General features: G+C 40.2%; 1 protein-coding gene across 1 annotated transcript in view; it reads right to left on the bottom strand.

Annotated features, from left to right (window-relative positions):
* The window catches only part of usp34 (ubiquitin specific peptidase 34), a 273481-nt gene that overhangs the window by 208044 nt on the left and 43057 nt on the right, over window positions 1-22380 (bottom strand). Inside the window, exons 4-7 of the mRNA XM_078556887.1 lie at window positions 20942-20992; window positions 18820-18969; window positions 2583-2650; window positions 2219-2411 (exon numbers count right to left, since the gene is read on the bottom strand). Coding sequence (XP_078413013.1) covers window positions 2219-2411; window positions 2583-2650; window positions 18820-18969; window positions 20942-20992 — 462 coding nt within the window. The remainder of the gene's footprint in view (window positions 1-2218; window positions 2412-2582; window positions 2651-18819; window positions 18970-20941; window positions 20993-22380) is intronic.

Genomic DNA, 22380 nt, shown 5'->3' with positions numbered 1-22380 from the left:
TCTATTCCTGTATAAACGCTACTTAAATTTTCATTTAAATACGGAACATGTTGAAAGTACATACGAACAAGGAGCAGGAGTAGGCTATTCAGCCCCTCGAGCCTGCACCGCAATTTAATAAGATCATGGTCGATCTGATAGTAACCTGAAATCTGCAACCCATTTACCGCCGATAACCTTGCCACCCCCTGCTTACCAAGAATCTATCCACCTCTTAAAAACAAAGACTCTGCTTCCACCACCTTTTGAGGAAGAGAGTTCCAAAGACTCTCGACCCTCTGAGTGAAAACATTTCACCTCATCTCTGTTTCAAATGGGCGGCCCCTTATTTTTAAACAGTGACCCCTAGTTTTAGATTCTTTCACAACAGGAAACATCCTCTCCACCTCCACCCTGTCAAGGCTCCTCAGGATCTTATATCTTTCAATCAAGTCACCTCTTACTCTTCTAAACTCCAGCGGATACAAGCCTAGTCTGTCCAACTTTTCCTCATAAGACAACCCACCCATTCCAGGTATTAGTCTGGTAAACGTTCTCTGAACTGCTTCCAACGCATTTACATCCTTCCTTAAATATGGTGACCAATGCTGTACACAGTACTCAAAAAAAACAAGAGAAACAAGATCCTGCTTATATTCTTATTTTAAAAAGGTACTTGTATTCCAACTGAACCAATGCCTACTCTTCCAGGTTTTGTCAAATGAAATAGTTAGCTTTAATACTTCACAGGTGGAATAGAAACTAACTTGGGATTACACAAATCTACTAACATCTTAATTTTTAAACTTGCAAGTAAACAAATTTAAATTTTGGGAAGCACTTAAGCTGGAATATACTAAGCAGACAAATTAATAGGAGTGAATTTCTAGGAGGTCCTTTTGTTCATCTGCCATAACTTCCACGTAAGAATTGAAGAAACCCTAGAAAAACAGAGTAAGGACCATTTAAGCCATTATTCCAGGGTTTACCCACCTCTCTCACTGAATACATTGGTAGAGCAGAAGAACCCCACAGTAATTCACTTCATTAACTTTAAACAATTCATCTGCTTTTATTTAATTTTCACCTGACACTGAAATAATTTGGAAACCTTAATGTGGAAAGCTAGAACAGGTGTAGGTACAGCTTGTCAGTAACAATCAAGATAAACTATAATTGTACGTTGAAAATAGGCATAAGTGATTTGGATTCTGAAATCAGAAGTAAAATTTCAAAATTTGTGGACAACACTAAATTGCAAGGCTTAGTTAATACTGCACAAGACTTTTAACAAAATACAAAGATATTAATAAACTTTCAGAATGGGCATGTATTGGCAAATGAATTTCAATAGGCAAGTGTGAGGTGGTGTAATTTGGTAGGAAAAATAAGGAGGCCACACACTACTTGAAAAAAAGGAATCTAAATGGTGTAGATGAACAAAGGGACTTAGAGATACAAATACACAAACCAGTAAAAGTAGCAATACAGAACAATAAAGCAACAAAAAAAATGGAATTCATTTCTCGAGGGATGTAGTTGAAAAGCAGAGAAATTGTTAACCTGTATAGAACTTTAGTTAAACCACACCTGAATACTGTGCACAGTTCTGATCACCATATTGTAAAAAAGATATGGAAGCATTGGAGAAAGTACATAAAAGATTCATGAAGATGGTAGCAGAACAGGGAGAATATACTTATCAGGGAAGGCTGAGCTGGGGATCTTTACTCCAGAAAAAAGGCTGAGGAGTAAGCCGTTAGAAGTCTTTAAGTTTATGAAAGGGTTTGATAAGGTAGATGAAGATGTTTTCGGAAGAAACCAAAATATAAAGATATAAATCCAATAAGGGATTCAGGAGAAGCTTTACCGAGAGTGGGTAGAATGGGGAACTCTTTACCACAAAATGTAGTCGAGGTAAATAACAGAAAAGCATTTAAGCGGAATTTCAATAAACATGGATGGAGAAAGGGCTAGATAATGCTGATAAAGTTAGATGGGGTGGGGGTGGGGTGGCATGGAGGCTTGAATGGAGCGTAAACACTTGAATGGACCAGTTAGGCTGAATAGCCTGTATCCGTGCTACAGATTCTATGTAATTCTAAATAAAAGCAGCATTTTTTAAAAGTAGCAAATTTGGGCACAAATAATAAAATGCAACAACTAGCCAAAACCAATTGTACGTCACAAAAAGTCAGTTTTCAGTTAGCTAATCAATATTTACAAGCTGACAACTTACTGTAATCTGACTCAGTCCAGCCAACCTCATAGTTAGAGTTGGTGACATGAAGTACTTGAATGCAAGATCCAAACTTTCTTTGTCAAAACACAGTGCTGTATCCAAGGGTTCCTTAACTGTACTCCACATCAAATCTGCCATGTTGCGTGCTGCACTTTGCCGCAATTCCTGGTCTGAAAGTTTACACAAATACCTAGATTTGAACATGTAAAAGAAATGTAAACTAGAATTATTTTTTGAATATGAACTTTAATCTCTTTCCAAATAAAAAATACAAATTTTTGCTATAGTATTTTTAGTGAAATGTTCAAAGATCAATTATGAATATAAAGCTATCCCAAATGTAATGAATCTTTTCACTCACCTTATAACATAAGTTCTAAAGGGTATAACATGCTGCATAACAGCAGGGATGTGTAACCATATCCTGATCTGTAACATAAACAAAACATAAGTACCGTCACAATTCATAACAAATCCTTCCCTAAAAGTACAATATTATTTTACAAGCACATTGGTGTTCTACCATGCTAAAAATATTAACTGCAATTTTCAACGTCAAATAAAATAAAGACCAGTTGATGATTTTTGAAAGTGTAAGAAATCTTAGGCCAGAATTTGTTGCAGAAAGGCAACAAACTGTCAGCTGTTAGTTAAGACTGGGTCTTGCCCATTTAATCTCAGTGATATTTTGTGCAGGGGAAGTGAGATGGAAACTGAATGGCACCCTCTGCAGGGCATCAGGAGCTGACCAAGAAAAAAATCTGACCTGATAACACGGCGAGTGAGGACTGTTACTAAGAGGCAAAAAAAAGTGTCCTGAAATTACAATAACTGTAAAAAGTTAGTTTAACTGCAATGGAACTTTTAATAAAAAGGCAGTGCATAAGCAGTTTTTAAAAAGCAGTGTTCAATTAATGTTATTATTTATGTATCTCGTGATTATTTTAATTATATTATTGTTGCTGCTGCCCTTAAATCATTTATTTAGAAGTCATTTGGGGCAGTTTGAAAACTTCAATTATCAGCCACATCACAACTTTGTTTCCAGAGTAAAATATGCCTGATAATCTCAATTCTTATTTAGCTTTTTCCACTAAATATCGCACTTGTTTATGATGCTGCAATAAAAGTTCACTGTTCATCAATTTTGCTTTCCTGGGGAAGAGGACGGAATGAGGCATGCTGCCACTTTCACTGTTTTCCAAATAACTGAGCCACCAGCAACGCTTTAGCCACCCTAACCTCTGCAGCCATAGGGGCAGCACAAACCATGGCTCCAGAAACATCTGGATTGTGAGCCTCCAGATCTGCAATTTCCACAGTCATCACATCTTGCTGCTTGAGGGACAATCCTTTCAGCGTGGGAAAGTTGTGCTATGCACAGCAAACGACTATAATCCTCACCATTTTGCTAGGTGAGTACCAGCCCACCCACAATCTGTTCAGGCACTGGAAGCCTGATTTCAGCACCACTACCACGCTTTCCACTACTTACTGTATGCAGTTATACCTTTCCTGTGCAATACTATTTGTCCTTCAGTAGGAAGTCAGTGGCTAGGCCTCACCATCCAAGATCCATCAGGATACTTGCCATGCTCTGGTGAAGGAGTCATCCACAGTTGAGTGCTGATGCCAAAGGCATCATCTGCATTTCCCTAGTGAGCTGCATTGACATTTGAGATCCAGAATCAGGCATTGCAAATGTTCATCTCACTTAACAAATGGTACTCTTTCTTGTTGATGTATGCAATGGTGCTTCAGACACATGGGTTCTGTCAACGGTTCCCTACGCTTTAGAGAATCCAACAATCCTGTGGAATGCCAAAGGTTTTGCCTTTTGCCATACTGGGGACATATCACAGGTAATAAAGTCAGAAGTCTTGCGAAACATAACGTGACCAGCTGATTACAAACTTTCAGTGCATCTGGGCGATGTTGCAAATGCACTACCGCTCAACAGAAATGACCAATATGCATAAAATTTGAGGCGTGTAGATACCTTCAATGGCCACTAACAAGGCCCTGAGAGAGTTAAATGTGACTCAAGGTCCTCTTTTAACGTTTCTCAGAGATTACAAAAATGCAGTTTGGCGCAGTTGGGGTGGATAGGTATGCTGTATTCAGCTTTCACACTGAATATGGATACCTCCCCAAAAAAAAATCAGAAAGCAACCAAGTACACAATGCCAATCAGTAACCCTGAGTCGTCAGTAAATAGGACGAATGGCAAGAAACCCAAAGCCAAGCGCCACCCAGAAGGGTTAATGTTGTCCACATATGGGAACCACAAAACCAGAGGTCAGGGAAGGGAACCAGCTGGAAACACTTCCAAAAAGGGTCATTGGGAGAGTGCCAATATTTACAGGAAGACCTGAGACAAAATTTGAAAACCAGTGCTTTATGTTTATGTTCAATTAGTCAACACTGAGAGATTGTTTCCACTGGTTGGGGAGTCCAAAACATGAGGGCACAGTCTCAGGATAAGTGGCTCATGTTTTGGAACGGAGATGAAGAGAAATTTCTTCATTCAAACGGTTGTGAATCTTTGGAATTCTCTACCCCAGAGGGTTGTGGATGGTCCATCATTGAATACACTTAAGCCTGGGATAGACAGACTTTTAAGTCTCTCAGGGAATTAAGGGATATGGGGAGCCGGCAGGAAAATGGATTGAAGCCCAAGATCAGCCATGATCGTGCTGAATGGCAGAGCAGGCTCAACAGGTCATATGATCCACTCCTGTGTTCTTGCGTTCTTATTAAGCCCCGCATCAATTGAAATTTATCCCCATCAAAATAAATGATCATTAGTCATCTGCCACCATATTACTGTAATTTTCATACTACAAGTATTGCAAAGCATTTTCAGATGGCCATCAATGTTTAAGTAGCAGCAGTCATCAGCGATATGATTCCCAAGGCAACTGTCATTTCCTGTTTTGGATCACCTCCCGTATGGAATTTCAAGCTCATTGTATTTTGCACCAGGTGTGGTAAAGTGCCAAGTTAAAAGAGTACCTAAGTTCTCCATTGGCCCATCCAATAACTTACAAATTAGGTATGCAATATCAGCAGAAAGCTATCTTACAACTTGCATCTACATAGTGCTGTTAGCAAAACGTTACGGTGCTTCACAGGAGGGTTAATAAAATTTGACACCAAGTAACAGGCGGTGCTATAAGGTCACTTGCCCAAAGGTTTGGTCAAAGAGGTAGGTTGTAAGCAGCATCCTCAAGAAAAAGAAAAAGTAGGCGGCAGAGAGTTTTAGAAAGTGAATCCAGAGATTAGGGCCATGGCAGCTGCATTGGGGGAGCAATGAAAATCAGGGAAGTGCAAGAGATCAAAATTGTATGAGTGCAGTGATCTTGGAGGATTATGGGAGGTTACAGAGAATTTGGGGGGAATTGGGCGGACGATGCAGGGTGGCCATAGAGCAGGCTTGTCCAACACGTGGCCCACAGGCCACGACCTGACCCGCCAAGCCAAGCCTCTGTATCTGGTCCATGAAGACACTGTTCAAATTACAGTTAAGTTCAACAAAGGGTTCTGCAAGAAGCTGCTCCTCCAATCACAGGCTGTTTCTCTCCCACATTTGCTGCTGATAGGCTCATCAGTGAGCCTAATAGAAGCAAATTTGGGAGAGAAGCAGTCTCTGATTGGAGAACCAGCAAGCATTGTGAAGGTGAACGGCTTCTCTTTTGTTCTCTCAGCCTTTGGCTGTGGTCTCTTTCACGCTCCGGTGTAGGTGCCTGTCCCCTAAAGGAGCAAGCACTGGGGTCAAGGTAGCAGAGGCCACGAGGAACAACAGTTGCAGCAACAGCGCCAGCCCAGCTCCCTGCCCGCACAGGGCAGCTGGAGTCCCAAGCAGAGAGGATTGAGGAAAAGTGTCTTTTCACAGGCTCCTGAATACCTCTTAGGCGGCACAATGTCCAAACTTCCCGGTTGGTTGTGTGAGTGAGACTGTGTGCGTGGGTGCAAGCGACAGCATGAACCTTGAGATTGAGAGTGGACCGGGGAGAGACACACATCCTGCCCTCCTCTCTCCCCAAAAAGCTACCACAAAGTAGGCCAAGAGAAGAGGAAAATCCAGGGTGAAAGGCGACCCACTTTCGACCCCCGCTTTTGTATGAATTCCACTGAGGCCAACAGTGTGTGCCAGCCGAGGCGAATGCATGGTCAGTGTTAGTTAAACCCAACACCTTAACTCAGCCCTGGTCCCCACCCATTCCCTGGTGACCAGAACCTGGGGCCTAGTCTGTCTCTCTAACTCTTCTTAAGTGAAAAGGCAAACAAGATTTTATTGGATAACTTCTGCTTGGCACTTTTCAATGGTCATTTTTATTAATTACTATATTTTAAAATTATCAATTTATTGCTTTGACATTGATTTTTTTTTTAAAATTCATGTTTAATGGTGTGCCAAGCCTTATCTTGCTGAAACTTGCTCATCGGCCCCTTGAGTTAGGAAAAAATTTAATTGTGGCCCCTCTACGTGAAAAGGTTAGGCAAGCCTGCCATAGAGGGATTTGAAACCAAAGGGGGAAAAAAATGTGGTGCCACATTAGGAGTCAATTTAAGTCAGCAAGCATAGGGGCAACATGTGCACCATGTTGTGTCACAATGTGCGCCGATTGGGACCTCCATCTTAAAGGGAGCCCTTACTAAAAACACTGAGTACCAATAGAAGATACTATGTGTCCCGATTTTATCAACATGAACCCAATTCTATCATTCCAAACAAATCCCAATATGTCAGAAAAAGGGAAAAATGAACACATCCCAAATTACTCCACTTCTATCAAAACAAATATCTCACAAGCACAAATAAACTTTTGTTGACATTACCTCAAAATATCTTCAAAGTATCTTCCTGACACATTAACCTCAAACCTAACTCATCGATCAAGTGCCCTAAAATAGGAGTGTCAAGTTTTTCAGCCATTAAGGGCTGCATAGGTATATACCATGAAGCCTCAGGCCACACAAAGTTTCAAAGAACTCTTTCCAAACCTACAGGACTACAAAACTAATTTAGGCAAACCGCTGAATAAAAATTAAAAACAGACACACGATCGGGCTTCAGGAACCTGAACGCCAGGATTCAGGTGGCCGAGTTTGGACACTGTGCCCTAAAATGCAGGCAATTCAAATAAAGACATCCTGTTGTTTATCCATTTTAAAACTAATTTTTCAATCAAAGCAATACTAGTACTGCCTTATCCTCAATGAGTAAAATAATTAATTAATTTCTGGACAAAGCATACACCCCAGTTTTCTCCCCTTCTTATCTTTGATGCACCATGTTTTCTTCCTCGTGGAAACCCGCTCTTTCATGTTTTCACTACCCCAGGCTGATTCAGATTGCTAGTTCCCACTAAAACTACAGTTTTACCCTTTTACTCTACCAAATGTGATCCAATTGAAGCTTATAAAATTATTAAGGGGCTAGATAGGGTAGATACTGAGAAAATGTTTGCCCTGCGTAAGGAATCTAGATCACAGGGTCACTGTCTCTGAATAAGCGGCCAGACATTTAGAGCTGAGATGAGGAGCAATTTCTTTCTTCAAAGGGATACTCAGTCATTGAGTGTGGAACTGTCATGTGCTTGTCAAACATTGTAAAAACAACAGGTTTCCTTCCCTGCAGGACATTAAATGAATCAGATGCAATTTGCTACAGTGGGATTTGAACTCTTCACAATTGCTTGTCTAGTATTATAACCAGTAGTATAACCTCTGCTATTGCTGGAAAATGCAGGTAGACAACAAGTGAGTACATGGTAAATCTGAACTGCAATGCCCTTCATTGCAAATAACCTATCGCTTTATCTTGAGTCACACGAAGAATGGGTGAAGTACCGGAGGGCTGCCAGTATCTGTAGAACTCTACCCTAGTTAAAAAAACATCAGAATTTTAAGGGGAATAGGAACAAAAGTTTAAATAAATATCAGTGAACAACATTCTCTTATCCGTATCGCATACAAAACAGAGTTTCAGAGATGAAGAGAACACTACTGTTTATACAAAATTATAGAATATTTTGTTACACCAACTCTTTGCCTTTAAATTCCAATCTTGTTATGGGCATGAACAAAAGAGCATCGCTGACTGACTTTTTTTCTCCCAAAGACACATTACACAAAAAGACAGCAAATGAAATAAGTAATCCATCTGCAAAACTTAAGTAACCATCTAAACAGAAATAAAACCAAGCCTTTGCCCTCACTGGCAAACTACAGGTCAGCTGAACTTTACTACAATTTTCCTCACAAAATCTGGTAACTATAGTCCTGCATGTTTAGCTTTCTCTTAATCGGTGTACCAACAGTTGCTAAGTAACAAGCCAGTACTGTAGACTATTATAGTACCTTTGCGGATAATATCTTAATCATAGCATTGCTTTACACAGTTCAATCTGTGGTACTTTCTTTCAAAAATCAATTCTGTGTTCACTTTCAAATGCAGACTTGCAGCCTACTTTTTGAGTATTAGATTAGCCTGTGTTTACTTCAGAAGATCTCATTTCACTACGAAATTAAGACCATCAATTCAAGTACTCATAAAACTCCAGTGACACAGAAATTTTACTACAGAATAGTCAGCATGGGCAGGAAAGCTGCATTTGAACAATTACAAAACCGATTCATGATATTAAGCTAACAACTAGCCCCGCTATGACATCTAACACTTAGGGGATGGGGATACTCGGTAATCTGTCTTGCATTTTGATTGTAGTTTAAATTCCATATACAAATGAAAATGAGCCATCTAAATGGAAAAGCTTATTAGGTCACTGTGATTTCATATTTTTTGTTCATTCTCTAGCATTGGACACCACTGGTAAAGCTGCCATTTATTGCCTATCCCTAGTTGTTCAAGGTGCTTGCGTTGATCTGCCTTCTTGAAACACTCCAGTTGGTGTGGCGTGGGTGTCGTTAGGTGGGTAGTTCTTGGATTATTATATGACATAAGGGTGGAGGCATTCGCTGCTATTGGAGGGCCACAACGGCACTACAAATTCTGGCACTTGTGCTGAAAACCAGGTTGCAATGTGCCTCAACGAGCTCCAGAGGAGAATACGCTGATAATCCTGCCGATCTGCTCCATAAAGTGGCAGGACCCTGTAAATTGACATTTGCAATGAGGGCAACAAGTTGCACAGATTTTCACTATTTTTTTGAAAGCTATTAGCTAGCACAGAATCTGCTTGGAAGATTCCACAATATAAATGAACTTAACCTGAAGCACCTTTCTACAAATACATCTAAACAGGCAAACAATTTCCATACAGCAGGACTTTTCGCAATGTAAACCTCCAGATTTCTAGGGTGTTCCTTTTTGAGGTTTAATACCCAATGTTTTAAAAATGCATTGTAAGGAGCCTTTGTAATGTAGCAAACTCTCTGCTGTAAAACACAGACACATTACCTGTGATAGCAATGAGAATCGGGTACGGATGTAACTGACGTCAAACTCTCTTTAAAATGAATTAAATATTCTGGATTCACTCATACTTTAATTTTGTACAATTGCTTCCTGACCACCTGTACACTAATCATCTGGATTTCAGGTTATACGAGGAGATCCAAGAGACTGGATTCTTCATTTGACTTGTTCCGAAATATTTTTCCAACAATCCAGCGGTTGTAGATGCTCAGAGTGTACAAGGTTTGGAGCTGATGCTGAGTATATGGGATACTCATTGCCTTAATTTTTGCCATGCCCAGCTTTATATTTACAGCAGTCTGGGGAGAAAACCAACGTGCTGTGATGGTTTTTCTCTGCTTTATACCCAGCTACGTTGAGAGTCTAATATTCTCATGGCGAGTTGGCTCTCAGAATTTAGAAGCAGTGCCTGGGTTAAATAAAGCCGTTCCAGCTGCTTCTGCATAGTCCTGGTGTCACAGTAACAGCAATGTATTCAAATACATCATCTTTTGTTATGACCAGGTGAGGAGTGAACTGGCTCCCCTCTATTTAACCTTCTTGGTTGGTTACAACAAAGATTTAAATATATTTTTCATGAGGATATGCCTTTTCTAAATTAAAATGCATTTAACTATTTATGCTGTGAGCAATAAGGAGCCAACCAAACAAGGTTTTCCTGAGTTAATGAAAGAGCAAATTTATTAAGCACTAAGCCTGAGAAAAGAAAAGAAAAACGCGACATCACACACACAGGTATTAGAAATAAGGGAAGTTAAAGTCCAATAAAAAGAGTTAATATACAGTTAAATGTCCTTTGATTTTCCCTAACGCATCGGTTTTAAACATTGTGGCTGATTTAGGTCAGCTGGTTTCTTGGATGCAGTCAGACGTAGATGATGTTGCAATTATTAAGAGATCCCGGTTCGCTGATAGGTTTCTGATAGTTAACTTCTCGAACTGGATGACACACTTTTTCCAAAAGAGGGAGGGGGAGGGAACGCAGCTTTTCAGCCAGTTTCCTCTGCTGAAAATTTTCTTGACATTCCCTGTGTCACTTTCAATCTCTCTGCAGTAGCTGCAGAATAATAGCCTGTTATACTTCACCCATTTTGGGTGGGTCTGTCTATGGCAGCCATTGTTTCAATATCCAGCACTTTGCATTTTAGTGTTTAATCCTTAGACAGTGATGAGTTTTGATGGGTCTCTGTATTTAGGGAAATGTCCTCCTCTTCACAATTCCCTCAGGTGAGTTGTTTGCTTTTTCACCTTCACTTTGGAAAGGTGGCCTTGTATTTTTAAGTAGTTTGTTCTGTCTCATTTCAAATTGCAAAACTTCCAGTCATTTGAAAGCTGAAAAGTCATATTTTCAAAAATGAAGGACAAATGCCTTGTGACACTGTCAATAAAGGACAAATCAATTTTTTAAAACATGCTGCTTAAGGTGGTTACATCTGGACAGACACCTGCTGGATAGTAGAAACCCGTCACAGTTTGGATCTTAAATCTTTACAATGGTGAGGGTGAAAGAGGAGAGGAAAGAATGGAACAAAATGAAATGACTCATTCTCCTTTCCTCCACAGAAAGAACCATTAACCTCAAGCAGATCCTCCCTTGTGTCCTTTCTGTCCCTAGGTGTCTCTGGGTCTGCTCTTTCAGTGTCTCCCATCTGTCTCTGGGCCTACCCAGATCTGCACGTGTCCCTCCAAGTCCATGCTTTGCATATATCTGTTTGTCTGTCCCAGTGTGTCCCATATGTGCACGTGTGTCCATGTGTAGGAGCTCTCTCTCTCTCTCCCTCCATGTATCTGGTCCGTCTTTGTGCGCGTCTATCTCGCTCTGTGTCTTGAACCACTCCCTCATTATCTTTCACTAGGCAATCATAGTAAAATTGAAGTCAATAAGAATCAGGGGGGAAAAAAACACATCTCTGGCTGGAATCACATCAGCTCAATGGTAGATAATTGTGGCTACTGGAAGCCAATCATCTCAGCCCAAGGACATCACTGCAGGAGTTCCTCAGGACTATGTCCTAGACCCAATGACCTTCAGCTACTCCGTCACTGATTTCCTTCCATCAAGGTCAGAATTGGGGAGGTTTGTTGATGATTTTCAGTGTTCAAACCTATTCAGAAATATCAGGTAATGAAACAGTCCATGTATGCATTCAGCAAGACCCAGGCAACATCCAAACTTGAGCTGATAAGCGGCAAATAACATCTGCACCACACAAGTCCCAGACAATGACCATCTTCAACACAAGAAAATCTAACCACCTCTCCTCACATTCGATGTCATTGCCAATGTCAAATTTCCTCACCATCATCATCCTGGGGGTCACCATTGACCAGAAACCTAAGTGGACCAACCACATAAATAATTTTGCTACAAGAACAGGTCAGAGGTAGATATTCTGTAGTGAGTGATTCACCTCCTGCGTCCCCAAAGCCTTTCCACAACCTACTGGCACAAGTCAGGAGTGTGATGTAATACTTTCCACTTGCCTGGATAAGTGCAGCTCCAACATCAAAGTTCGACACCACCCAGGAAAAGCAAACAGCTCAAACAATACCCAATCATCATCTTAAACATTCACTCCCACCCTCACCACAGCAACATGGCTGCAGTGCATACCATATACAAGGTTCACTCTAACAACTTGCCAAGGCTGCTTTGACAGTATCCTCCAAACCTGTGACCTCTATCACCTGGAAGGACAAGGGCAACAGGCACATAGGAGCACCACCGCCTCCAAGTCACACACCATCCTGATTTGGAAATATATCACTGTTCCTTTATCGTTGTTCGGTCAAAATCCTGGAACTTCCTATCCAACTGCACTGTAGGAGTATCTTCACCACATGGACTAGCGTAGTTCACAGTGGTGACCTACACCAATTTCTCAAGGGCAACTGGAGTTGGGCAATAAATATTGGCCCCTGCAACGATGTCCACATCTCACAAATGATTGAAAATAAAAGTGCAACCCCCTTTCACAATGAAAATATCTAATGCCATCTTCAAGAATAACAGATGGTTACAAGTATTTAAAGACATGTACACCCCGCTTACCAAATATAACATACACAACGTTAGCTATTAAAGCTCACTTAGGAACAAGATGGTAGAGTTGCTTAGTTGCTTAGGTTGAGGAACTGAGAGACACAAGACTGACTCTCAGCTCCAGAGTCACCACTGCCAGGAAGATGTCAAGGTGACATGACTATTCGTAATGTTGAAATATCCTGTAGTAATTTATGATGTGGAAGTTGACATGAAGTCAGGTTTTATAGACAGGAAATGCAAGATTTAATATATTACGAACAGATTTCCAATAGAATTATACAACCACAAGTCAAGGCTAAGCAGCATCACACAATGGAAATATAAAAGTAAGGATGAGTATAAATTATTTTATCCATCCTTATAATGGAAACTGCCTATACCAACTTGTCATACTGTAATTACACCCTCCCACCATTGGTGGTGATGTCACAATTGTGATTGTGCAAGTGCCACAAAGAGAAGCAGGTGAAATTGCATGACAAGAAACTTACACAGGCAGTTTCCATTCAAATATTGGGCACAGGAATTCATAAATGTGAAAGGTTGGCATAAAATGCACACAGGCAAGATCTTTATCAAGATGCAAGATCATTAGAGAGCACAAAGAGATAGGGAATGAAAGAGAAAGAGATGGGTTTTGTAATAGCAGTGAAGGAATTGCACTCACTGCTGGCCTCGAAGAAAGTACACAGAAATCTAGCTCTCTCATGGTGCAGAATCCCCTTTCACAACAGTGGTTTCAATCTGGTGCCAAGTAAAGGGGATTTCCAGGCGAACAACAGCAGTGATGGCAGCAAGCATGGCAAGCTGTTGATCACACTGAAGTATTTTCAGAAACAAACCAGGAAACTTAAAGCACCCTTCAATTTTAATTTCAAATTTCAGATAGCAAAATAAATGATTATGATTGCATTAGGATAGAATCAGAAATACTGTAAACAAACTTAAAAAAATTAAAAACCTGGATTTTTATCATAATGGGGAAATTTGACATTCCACAAATTTAAATTTGCTTTTCAGGGCAATTGAGGGGGTTTTAGCAGCAACTGTGAACTTAGTATGTCTTTAAAATCCCAGTTACACATTATTCAACATTTTCAAGGGTTTTTAAGAGCAAGACTAAGTGTAAAAGGTGGAAGTTTTCGTCAATTCACTCGCTGCATCAGGATTGCACTTGGGAATGGGGTGTGTCCACTACAACAGCGTTCCCTCTGCAGAAGCATAGAATCACTGACTGAAACGTCCAGATTTGCATGTGATTCTTCACACATGCATACTTCCAAGGCTGCTGCCAAGTTCAGTGGCATAATGATAGTGAACACTGACAATTTTGCTATCATCATAGCTTGGGCTTTGCAGTGGTAAAGTCAGAAAAGGTTAAACAAGTGTGTGATATAGAGCAGGGAGCTGTGATTTAGATCCGACTTGACATTGCACACCTGATTGAGTTATGATCAAAGATGGAGATTACAAACTGTATTCTACAGATTGTACAAGATGATCCCCCCCAACAAGTTTCTAAAATGTAATACCTTATATGTTCTATGCGAGTGAAGACAAGAGAACAATTAATTACTTAGAATTGTGTACTCTGAAGAATGAGTGAACTAATATAAAGTCATAGTTATTACAGCACAGGAGGCCATTCAGCCCATCAAGTCCATGCCGGCTCTCTCTCTCTCGAGAGCAATTCAGTCAGGCCCACTCTATCCCCGTAGCCCTGCAAGTTTATTTCCCTTAAGTACCAATCCAATTTCCATTTCAAATTACTGATCGTCTCTCCTTCCAGCACTCTCATAGGCAGCGAGCTCCAGGTCATTACCACTTGCTGCATAAAAAAGTTCTTTCTTATATCCCCCCTGCATGTCTTGCCCAAAAGCTTAAACCTATGACCCCCTAGTCCTTATACCATCAGTTAATGGGAACAGTTTTGCTTTGTCTACCTTATCTAAACCCATCATAATCTTGTACACCTCTATCAGATCTCCCCTCAAACTCATGTGCTCCAACCAAACCTTGAAGCTAAATTCCCACATACCTGAAATCTCTTCTGCACCCTCTCAAGGACTCCCACATCCTTCCTAAAATGTGGTGGCGAGGATTAGACGCAATACTCTAGTTGCAGTCTAACCAGAGTTTTATAAAGGCATACCATAACTTCACTACTTTTATACTTAATATTTCTCTTAATGAAGCCCATGATCCCATACGTTTTACTAATTATTCTCAATAAGTCCTGCCATTTATAAACTGTTTGCAATAATACAATTATCCAAATCATGAAATAATGCTCCTAAATTACAAAAATATAAAGCGTTTGGATTTAAACTTCGAATTATAGAATTTAAAAGCAGAGAAGGAGCCCATTTGACCTACCACACCTTGGCAGCTCTTTAGTAAAGCAATCCAAAGCTAATCCCACAGCTTCATTCTCTTCTGTCATTTACCTTAGAGTCATAGCTATTACAACACAGGAGGCCATTCAGCCATCAAGTCCATGCTGGCTCTCTGTAGAGAAATCTAGTCAAGACCATTTCCCCATTCTACCCCCCTAACCCTCCAAGTTTATTTCCCTCAAGTGCCCAAAACCTTAAATCTGTGAGTCCAAGTCCTTGTACCATCAGCTAATGGGAACAGTTTTGCTTCTTTTTCTACAAATATTTATCCCATTTTCCCTTAAAAAGATGCTTTCCTCCTTCAGCCTCTGCATCAAGTGACTTCCCTAACCTCAGTGATTTCAACCTCCACCTCAATTCATCATGCTTTTTCTCCTGACATCCCACCCTCCTAACCTCCCTTAATCTCTCCACCCATATTCATAGGCACCCCTTGACCTTGCATCTCACATATTACTCCAATCATGTCAATCACAGATAAGCCCATCTCAGGTCACTTCCTTGCATCACTCTCCATGCTTCTCTCACTTTGCCCTCCCAATTCTACTTCTTTCTGTGCCCGCCCTTGAAAAAACTCTCTCCCAACTCACTTAAAATTGACCTTTCAAAATCTCAACTGTTTAGACTTCAGCCTTCCATTCACAATGATATTTCTGCAGCTACTGATCTGTTCAACCATACCCTCACCTCCATGTTTGACTAGACCATTACTCTCTCTCTCACCTTGGCTGTTCCTCGGTACTGCCTCAACTCTGCTCTCAAGTGCAAGGGATGCAAACTTGAATAGATCTAGCAGACAACTAGTTTAGCCATTCACTGACAAGCCAGATCTGAATGGACTACTTAAAGCACCATTGGGCTCTGCTCTCATCTGCTAAAACTGCTCACTATTTCAGGATCATCCTAGAATGCAAAGGTCACCCCCAGCTTCTTTTCTCTGCAGCAAAACCCTCACCTCCAACAAGTGCAAGGAACTCATGGACTTCTTCGTCACCAAGATTAAGACCATCTGATCAGCTGCATCTGTTTTCCTTCCTTCCCCTAGTCCACAAAGCCAAAATTCCTCCAAGATTCCTTCCTGCCCGAGCCCTGAAATTGCAATTTCTCCAGTTTCTCACTCAACTCCCCTCTTGCCCTCTGAGCTCATCTTGTCCACTAGACTTACTTCGTACTCCATGACACTCTTCCCATTAAACTGCTAACCACCCAACTTCCCTTCCTAGCTCCCATTTTAGCTGACACCATTGAAGACTCCCTCTCCACAGGCACTGTGCCGCTTTCTTTCAAATCTGCAGTTATCACTCCTCACCTCAAAAATACCCTTAACTCCTACATCCTTACAAACCACCGCCACATCTCTAACCTCCTCTTCCTCTCCAAATTCCTTGAACATGTCGTCAACTTTCAAATCCACGCTCATCTTTCCTGGAGCCCTATATCGGAATCCTTTCAGTTTCCACCCTTGCCACAGCCACTGTGGGTCACTGAATATATTCAAGGTCTAGTTAGACAGATTCTTAATCTACAAGGGAGTCAAAGGTTATGGGAAACATGCAGGAAAGTGGAGGTAAAAAAAAAATCAGATTAACCATGATCTTATTGAATAACAGAGCAGGCTCAAGGGGCCAAATGGCCTACTCCTGCTCCTATTTCTTGTGTTCTTATGTACCAAATTTCTCTCAATGTCACAAATGACTTCCTAAGTACCCCTCCCCATCTTTTTCAACCTGTCTGAAAGCGCTGACAAAGCTGACAGTACTATTGTCCTCCAACCCCTCTCCAGTTTTGTCCAGTTGGATGGGATTGCAAACATCTGGTTGCATTCCTATCTATCCAGTCACAGCCAGAGAATCACTTGCAATGGCTTCTCTTCCTGCTCTCGCACTGTCACCTCTGGTGTCCCCCAAGAATCTATCCCTGGGCCGTTCCTATTTCTCATCTACAAGCCACCCCTCAGCAACATCATCTGAAAACAGCTAGAGCTTCCATATGCACATTGACACACCCAACTCTCTCAACCACTCCACTGTTCCTAAATTATCAAACAATTGTCCAACAGCCTCCAATTAAGTGCTGGGAAAATCAAAGCCATTGTCTTTAGTACCTGCCACAAACTCCGTTCTTTAAACAGCAATTCCATCCCTCACCCTGGCCACTGTTTGAAGCAGAATCAGACAGTTCACAACGTTCGTATCATATCTGACTCAGATGAACTTTTGACCACATATTCGTGGCCATCACAAATACTGATTATTTCACCTCTAACATTGCATGGTTTCACCCACATCTTAGTTGATCTCCTGCTGAAACCCTCATCCATATCTTTGTTACCTTTAAACTTGAATATTCTAACACCATCTTGGCCAGCCTCCCATGCTCTTCCCTCTGTAAATTTGAGGTCACCCAAAACACCGCTGCTGTATCCATACTCACACTAAGTCGCATTCACCCATCACTCCACTGCTCACTGACCTACATTGGCTCCTAGATAATCAAGACATCAAATTTTAAATTCTCATCCTCGTTTTCAACCTTTTCCATGCCTTCATCCTTCCCTAACTCTAATCTTTACCAGCCCCACAACCGCCAAGATCTCTGTGCTCTTCCAATTCTGGACCCTTGAGCATCCTTAATTTTAATCACTCCGCTGTTGGTGGCTGCGCCTTCAGGTGCCAAGGCTCCAAGTTCTGGAATGCCCTCCCTAATTCTCTCTGCTTTGCTGCTTCTCTTTCCTCATTTAAGACAATCCTTAGAACCTACCTCTTCAGCTCTGATATCGCCTAATGTGGATCCACGGCAAATTTTGTTTGATAGCAATTGAATATATTCAGTGACCCACAGTAACTGTGGCAAGAGTGGAAACTGATTGAAAGGATTTCGACATGGGGCTCCAGGAAAGATGAGCATGGATTTGAAAGTTAACGATGCGTTCAAGGAGTTTGGGGAGGGAGGGGAGGTTAGAGGTGGGGTGGTGGTTTGTAAGGATGTAGTTAAGGGTATTTTTAAGGCGAGAGGTGATAACTGCAGATTTGAAAGAGCGGCATAGTGCCGATGGAGAGGGTGTCTTCAATGGTGTCAGCTAAAATGGGAGCAACTTGTGTAAAATATGCCCGAGACATATTACTTTGTTACAGGTGCTATGCAAATATGAGTTGTTGCTGTTGCCTGTGGCAAAGCAATTCAAGCTTCAACAATTCCGTGTAAAGACATCTCTCCTAAATTCACTCCATTGGGAGATAATTTTAAATTGAGATTTCTTCATCGTTTCTCTAAACAGATATAAAAAAAGAGTGAATAGGGGAAGACTATCAAACTCTTCATAAATTTTAGAAAGATATTAAATCTTTGTTTAACCACCCATGTTCCAGTGGTTTGAGTCCCATTATGTTGAGTCTCTCCTCAATTACATTCCCCAACACAATGCTGCTAAACGTACACTGTACGTTTTCCATGACATTACTGTCCTTTTTAATAAAAGGAACCAAAAAGTGCACATATATTCTTCACTGTGGCCTACCCAATGCTTCAAACAAATTCATAACTACTTCTTTACTCTTGTACTGCAAGCCCCTTTCCCAAAATGTCACTGGCCTTTACATAGCCCCAGCTACTTGCTTATCGATTTATAGGGAGGAATGAAATTTTGATACATTAGTCAGCTAGCTAGCTGGGTATTTAATACAATTAAAGTAAAAAGATGTTCACTACTTACATTGGATACTATTGTAATAAAAGCATGTGCTATTGGAAATGGAAGGGTTTCAGGCATTCCATATTCAAAACAATCTTTCATAAGTGATAGCCCATTTTTCCCACAAAAGAGGCAGACATAACGAAGCAAGTGCAAAGGTACTTCCACATCCTAAATAAATGACAAAAGAAATGCAAATAGTTACGACTGTGGTCACTACAAAGGAATCATAAAAATAAAATAATTCACACAAGATATTCAAAACAAAATTATGAAGTTTTCCTTTCCCCTCTCACCTCCCCCCGTTAGAAATTGTGTTTTTTTTTAAATAAACGTCTGGCTAGCAGTAGGATTAAATAAAATAGGGACTTTTTAGGGAGCCAGAGCTATTTCTTGACACTTTTACAATGACTAACACTTTCCACTTAGCTTCTCTCAAGCTATGTAGAAAGCTAAAATTAATGCATATATTCCACAAGTTTAAACGCAATAGAACTATATTCATCAACACAGAATTTGCATCTTTACAATATTTTCTCTGCAATTTCAGTACAGATGCAAACATTGCAATTGGATCCCAATGATCAAGCATTCAAATAGCTGGTATAAAAACAGAAATGCTAGTGAAACTCAGCAGGTCTGACAGCATCTGTGGAGATAGAAACAGAGTTAACGTTTCGAGTACGCATGACTCTTCTTTAGCTCTGAAGAAGTTGTGCGGACTCAAAACGTTAACTCTGTTTCTCTGTCTCCACAGATTCTGTCAGACCTGAGCTTTTCCAGCATTTTCTGTTTTTATTTCATGTTTCCAGCATCTGCAGTATTTTGCCTTTATTCAAATAGCTGGTATTGTTTTCCAAATTATCAAATTCACCTGAACTTCAAATTGGACAAAGCATCCATCAAAAAATGTCAACTTCTCCATTCTCATCACAGATGCTGCCTGACACACTGGTTGTTTCCAGCATTTTGTTTTTATTTGGCAGCTTCTAGCAGCTGCAGTTCTTAGTTTTTGCCAAGTTTAATGAGATGTTGCATTTATCATAAGGGGTAGAGAACATAAAAGAGAGCACTACTGTACAGATATTATAGAGTGCGCTGATCTGACCTCATTATGGATTATTATATTTGAGTGCTCACTTTGAGTATTAGCTGGCCCATTGGAAAAATCCAGCAATAATTCACCAGGCTGATGGACAAGATGTAGGGATCTGGCTATGATGAGACACTGGAATATACCAGAGTTACATACCAGAGGGTTCAGAAGATTATGGGGTGATTTGATTAAAGTGTTTAAAATTAAGAAAACTGACAGGGTACACTGGGAATGATTCTTCCATAAAAATACTTATTTGCACAAGGGGTTGAAATAATGTGAATGAATTGCCAAAGGTGTTAGATGCAGAATTAATTGAGGTTTTAAAACAGATATAGATTATTACTTGAGAAATAAAAGCATTAAGAATTTTAAGGAGGGGGCATGGCATTGGAATTAAAATGCTTAACAAAATGATGCTGCCAATAATGGACCAACTAGCCTATTTTTGTTCATGTAAAGAATTACTACTTCCAAAGTTAGTTAAGAATATTTTCATCTTACATTTCCGGATTTTACATTTAACAAGCAAATGTGATTAATTATAATTGTGTCACAAACTGCAGTTCCAAAAGACAATTTCTGATGTACTAGACTTTCCAAGAAATAGTTCTTGATCCATACCATCACAATAATACCTTGTAATCAACAAACTCAGCCCGTTATACAGCCAGAAAAATCATTTGAGAGTTGTACTGGATATGAGGGTTTCACATATGGATAGGTTGCATGTTGCATCAGTTTAGTTTTCTTGGGGGGAAAAAAAACTCTACTGCAGCTCAGGCTTTATTACTGGTAAACTAATCTCTCAATATGCTTTTCTCTCTGTCCATGAAACAGAAGTTGAGTCATGGTATTTGGAAAAAAAAAGCTAAAATTAGAATCATGTATACGTACACGGAGCTTTTGTATTTGGGCTTATGTCAAAGTTTTTAAGAATTTGAGTCTTAAACATGCTTTTTTACAAAATGAATATTTACTTGTCCTTTTAAAATTCTAAAGCCAAACCCAAATAATGTAAAATTATTCAAAAAAACTGTTACTTACATTCATATCACAAAACGCCCCTAATAAGTTGCTTTCATGAGCTGAAATATCCTAGTTTAAAGAAAAGTTAGTACAATTTAAATTAAAAAAAACATTCTCCAAAATATCTTCGAAAGAACAACACATTCTATCAGGCAATAGTAGAGGCAAACTACAAAGCTGACCCTATCCATATTAGTAGGTTAAAAAAGCATGGTTTCACATTGACTAATAAGAAAATCATTTAACTTCTACAGTGTCAGCATTAGTTCAATGGTAGCATTTTTATCCAAGTCAGGTGGCAATTTTTACCCAAGCCCAACTGCAGCAATTGAGCACATAACCTAGTCCGATAAGATGTTTCTAATGAGGCCCAGTCTGCCTGCACAGCCGGAGGTAAAGAGGTCCTACTGCATTAATGAAAAGAACAAAGGAGTTCTTCCTGAACCCTGGGCAATATTTATCCCTCAACCAACATCATCTGCATTTATATAGTGCCTTTAACATAGTTAAAGTATCCCAATGTGTCCCAAAGGAGCATTATCAAATAAATTATGACACAGAGCCACAGAAGGGGACATTAGGACAAGTTATTAAAAGTTTGGTTAAAGAGGTAGGTTTTAAGCAGTGTCTTAAAAGGAGAAGAATGAAGTAGACAGTTGGTGAGGTTTAAGGAAGTGAATTACACAACTTAAGGCCTAGGTGGCTAAAGACACAGCTAACAATGGTGCAACAATGAAAAATGGAGACACGGGAGGCCAGAATTAGTGGAGCGCGGGGTTCTCAGAGGGCTGCGCAGCTGCAGGAGATTACAGAAATAGGGAGGGGTAAGGAATGGAGGGATTTGAAAACATGTACGAGAATCTTAAAAGAGAGGTGTTGCCAGTGAGGACAGAGTCAATAGGGCCGATGGGTGAACATGAGTTAGCATACAGGCAGTAGAGTTTTGGATAAGCAATGGAAAAGTCAAGTCTAGAGGAGCAAAAGCATGAACGAGGGTTTCAGCTCTATATGAGTATATGAGCTGAGGCAGGATGGAGACGGCACATGTTATGAAGGTGGAAGAATGCAATCTTGACGATGGAGCGGATATGGGGTCAGAAGCTCAGCGTAGGGTCAAATAGGATGCCAAGGATGCAAATAGTTTGATTCGGCCTCAGTACTCAGGGTGTGGGATCAAGTTGATAGTGTTGATCAAAGACAATGGTTTTGATCCTTCCAATATTTGGTTGGAGGAAATTTTTCCTCATCCAATATTGGATGTCAGACAAGCAGTGTTAACTGGTTATCTGTGTCAATGCTGTTTGTGGGACCTTGGTGCATGCAAATTGGCATTTCCCTATATAACAATAACGATTACAATCAATTAATTACTTTTGAAGTGTAAAGTGCTTGGGAATGTCATAAAGTGCTATCTAAATGCAAATTTCTCTTCTCAAAAGTTCTTTTCTCTCTTGTAG

Source organism: Cetorhinus maximus, chromosome 14 (genome assembly GCF_964194155.1).
Source record: "Cetorhinus maximus chromosome 14, sCetMax3.hap1.1, whole genome shotgun sequence".
Lineage (NCBI taxonomy): Eukaryota > Metazoa > Chordata > Chondrichthyes > Lamniformes > Cetorhinidae > Cetorhinus > Cetorhinus maximus.
The sequence above is the reverse complement of the archived record's forward strand: the minus strand, read 5'-3'. Positions and strand labels throughout refer to the sequence as shown.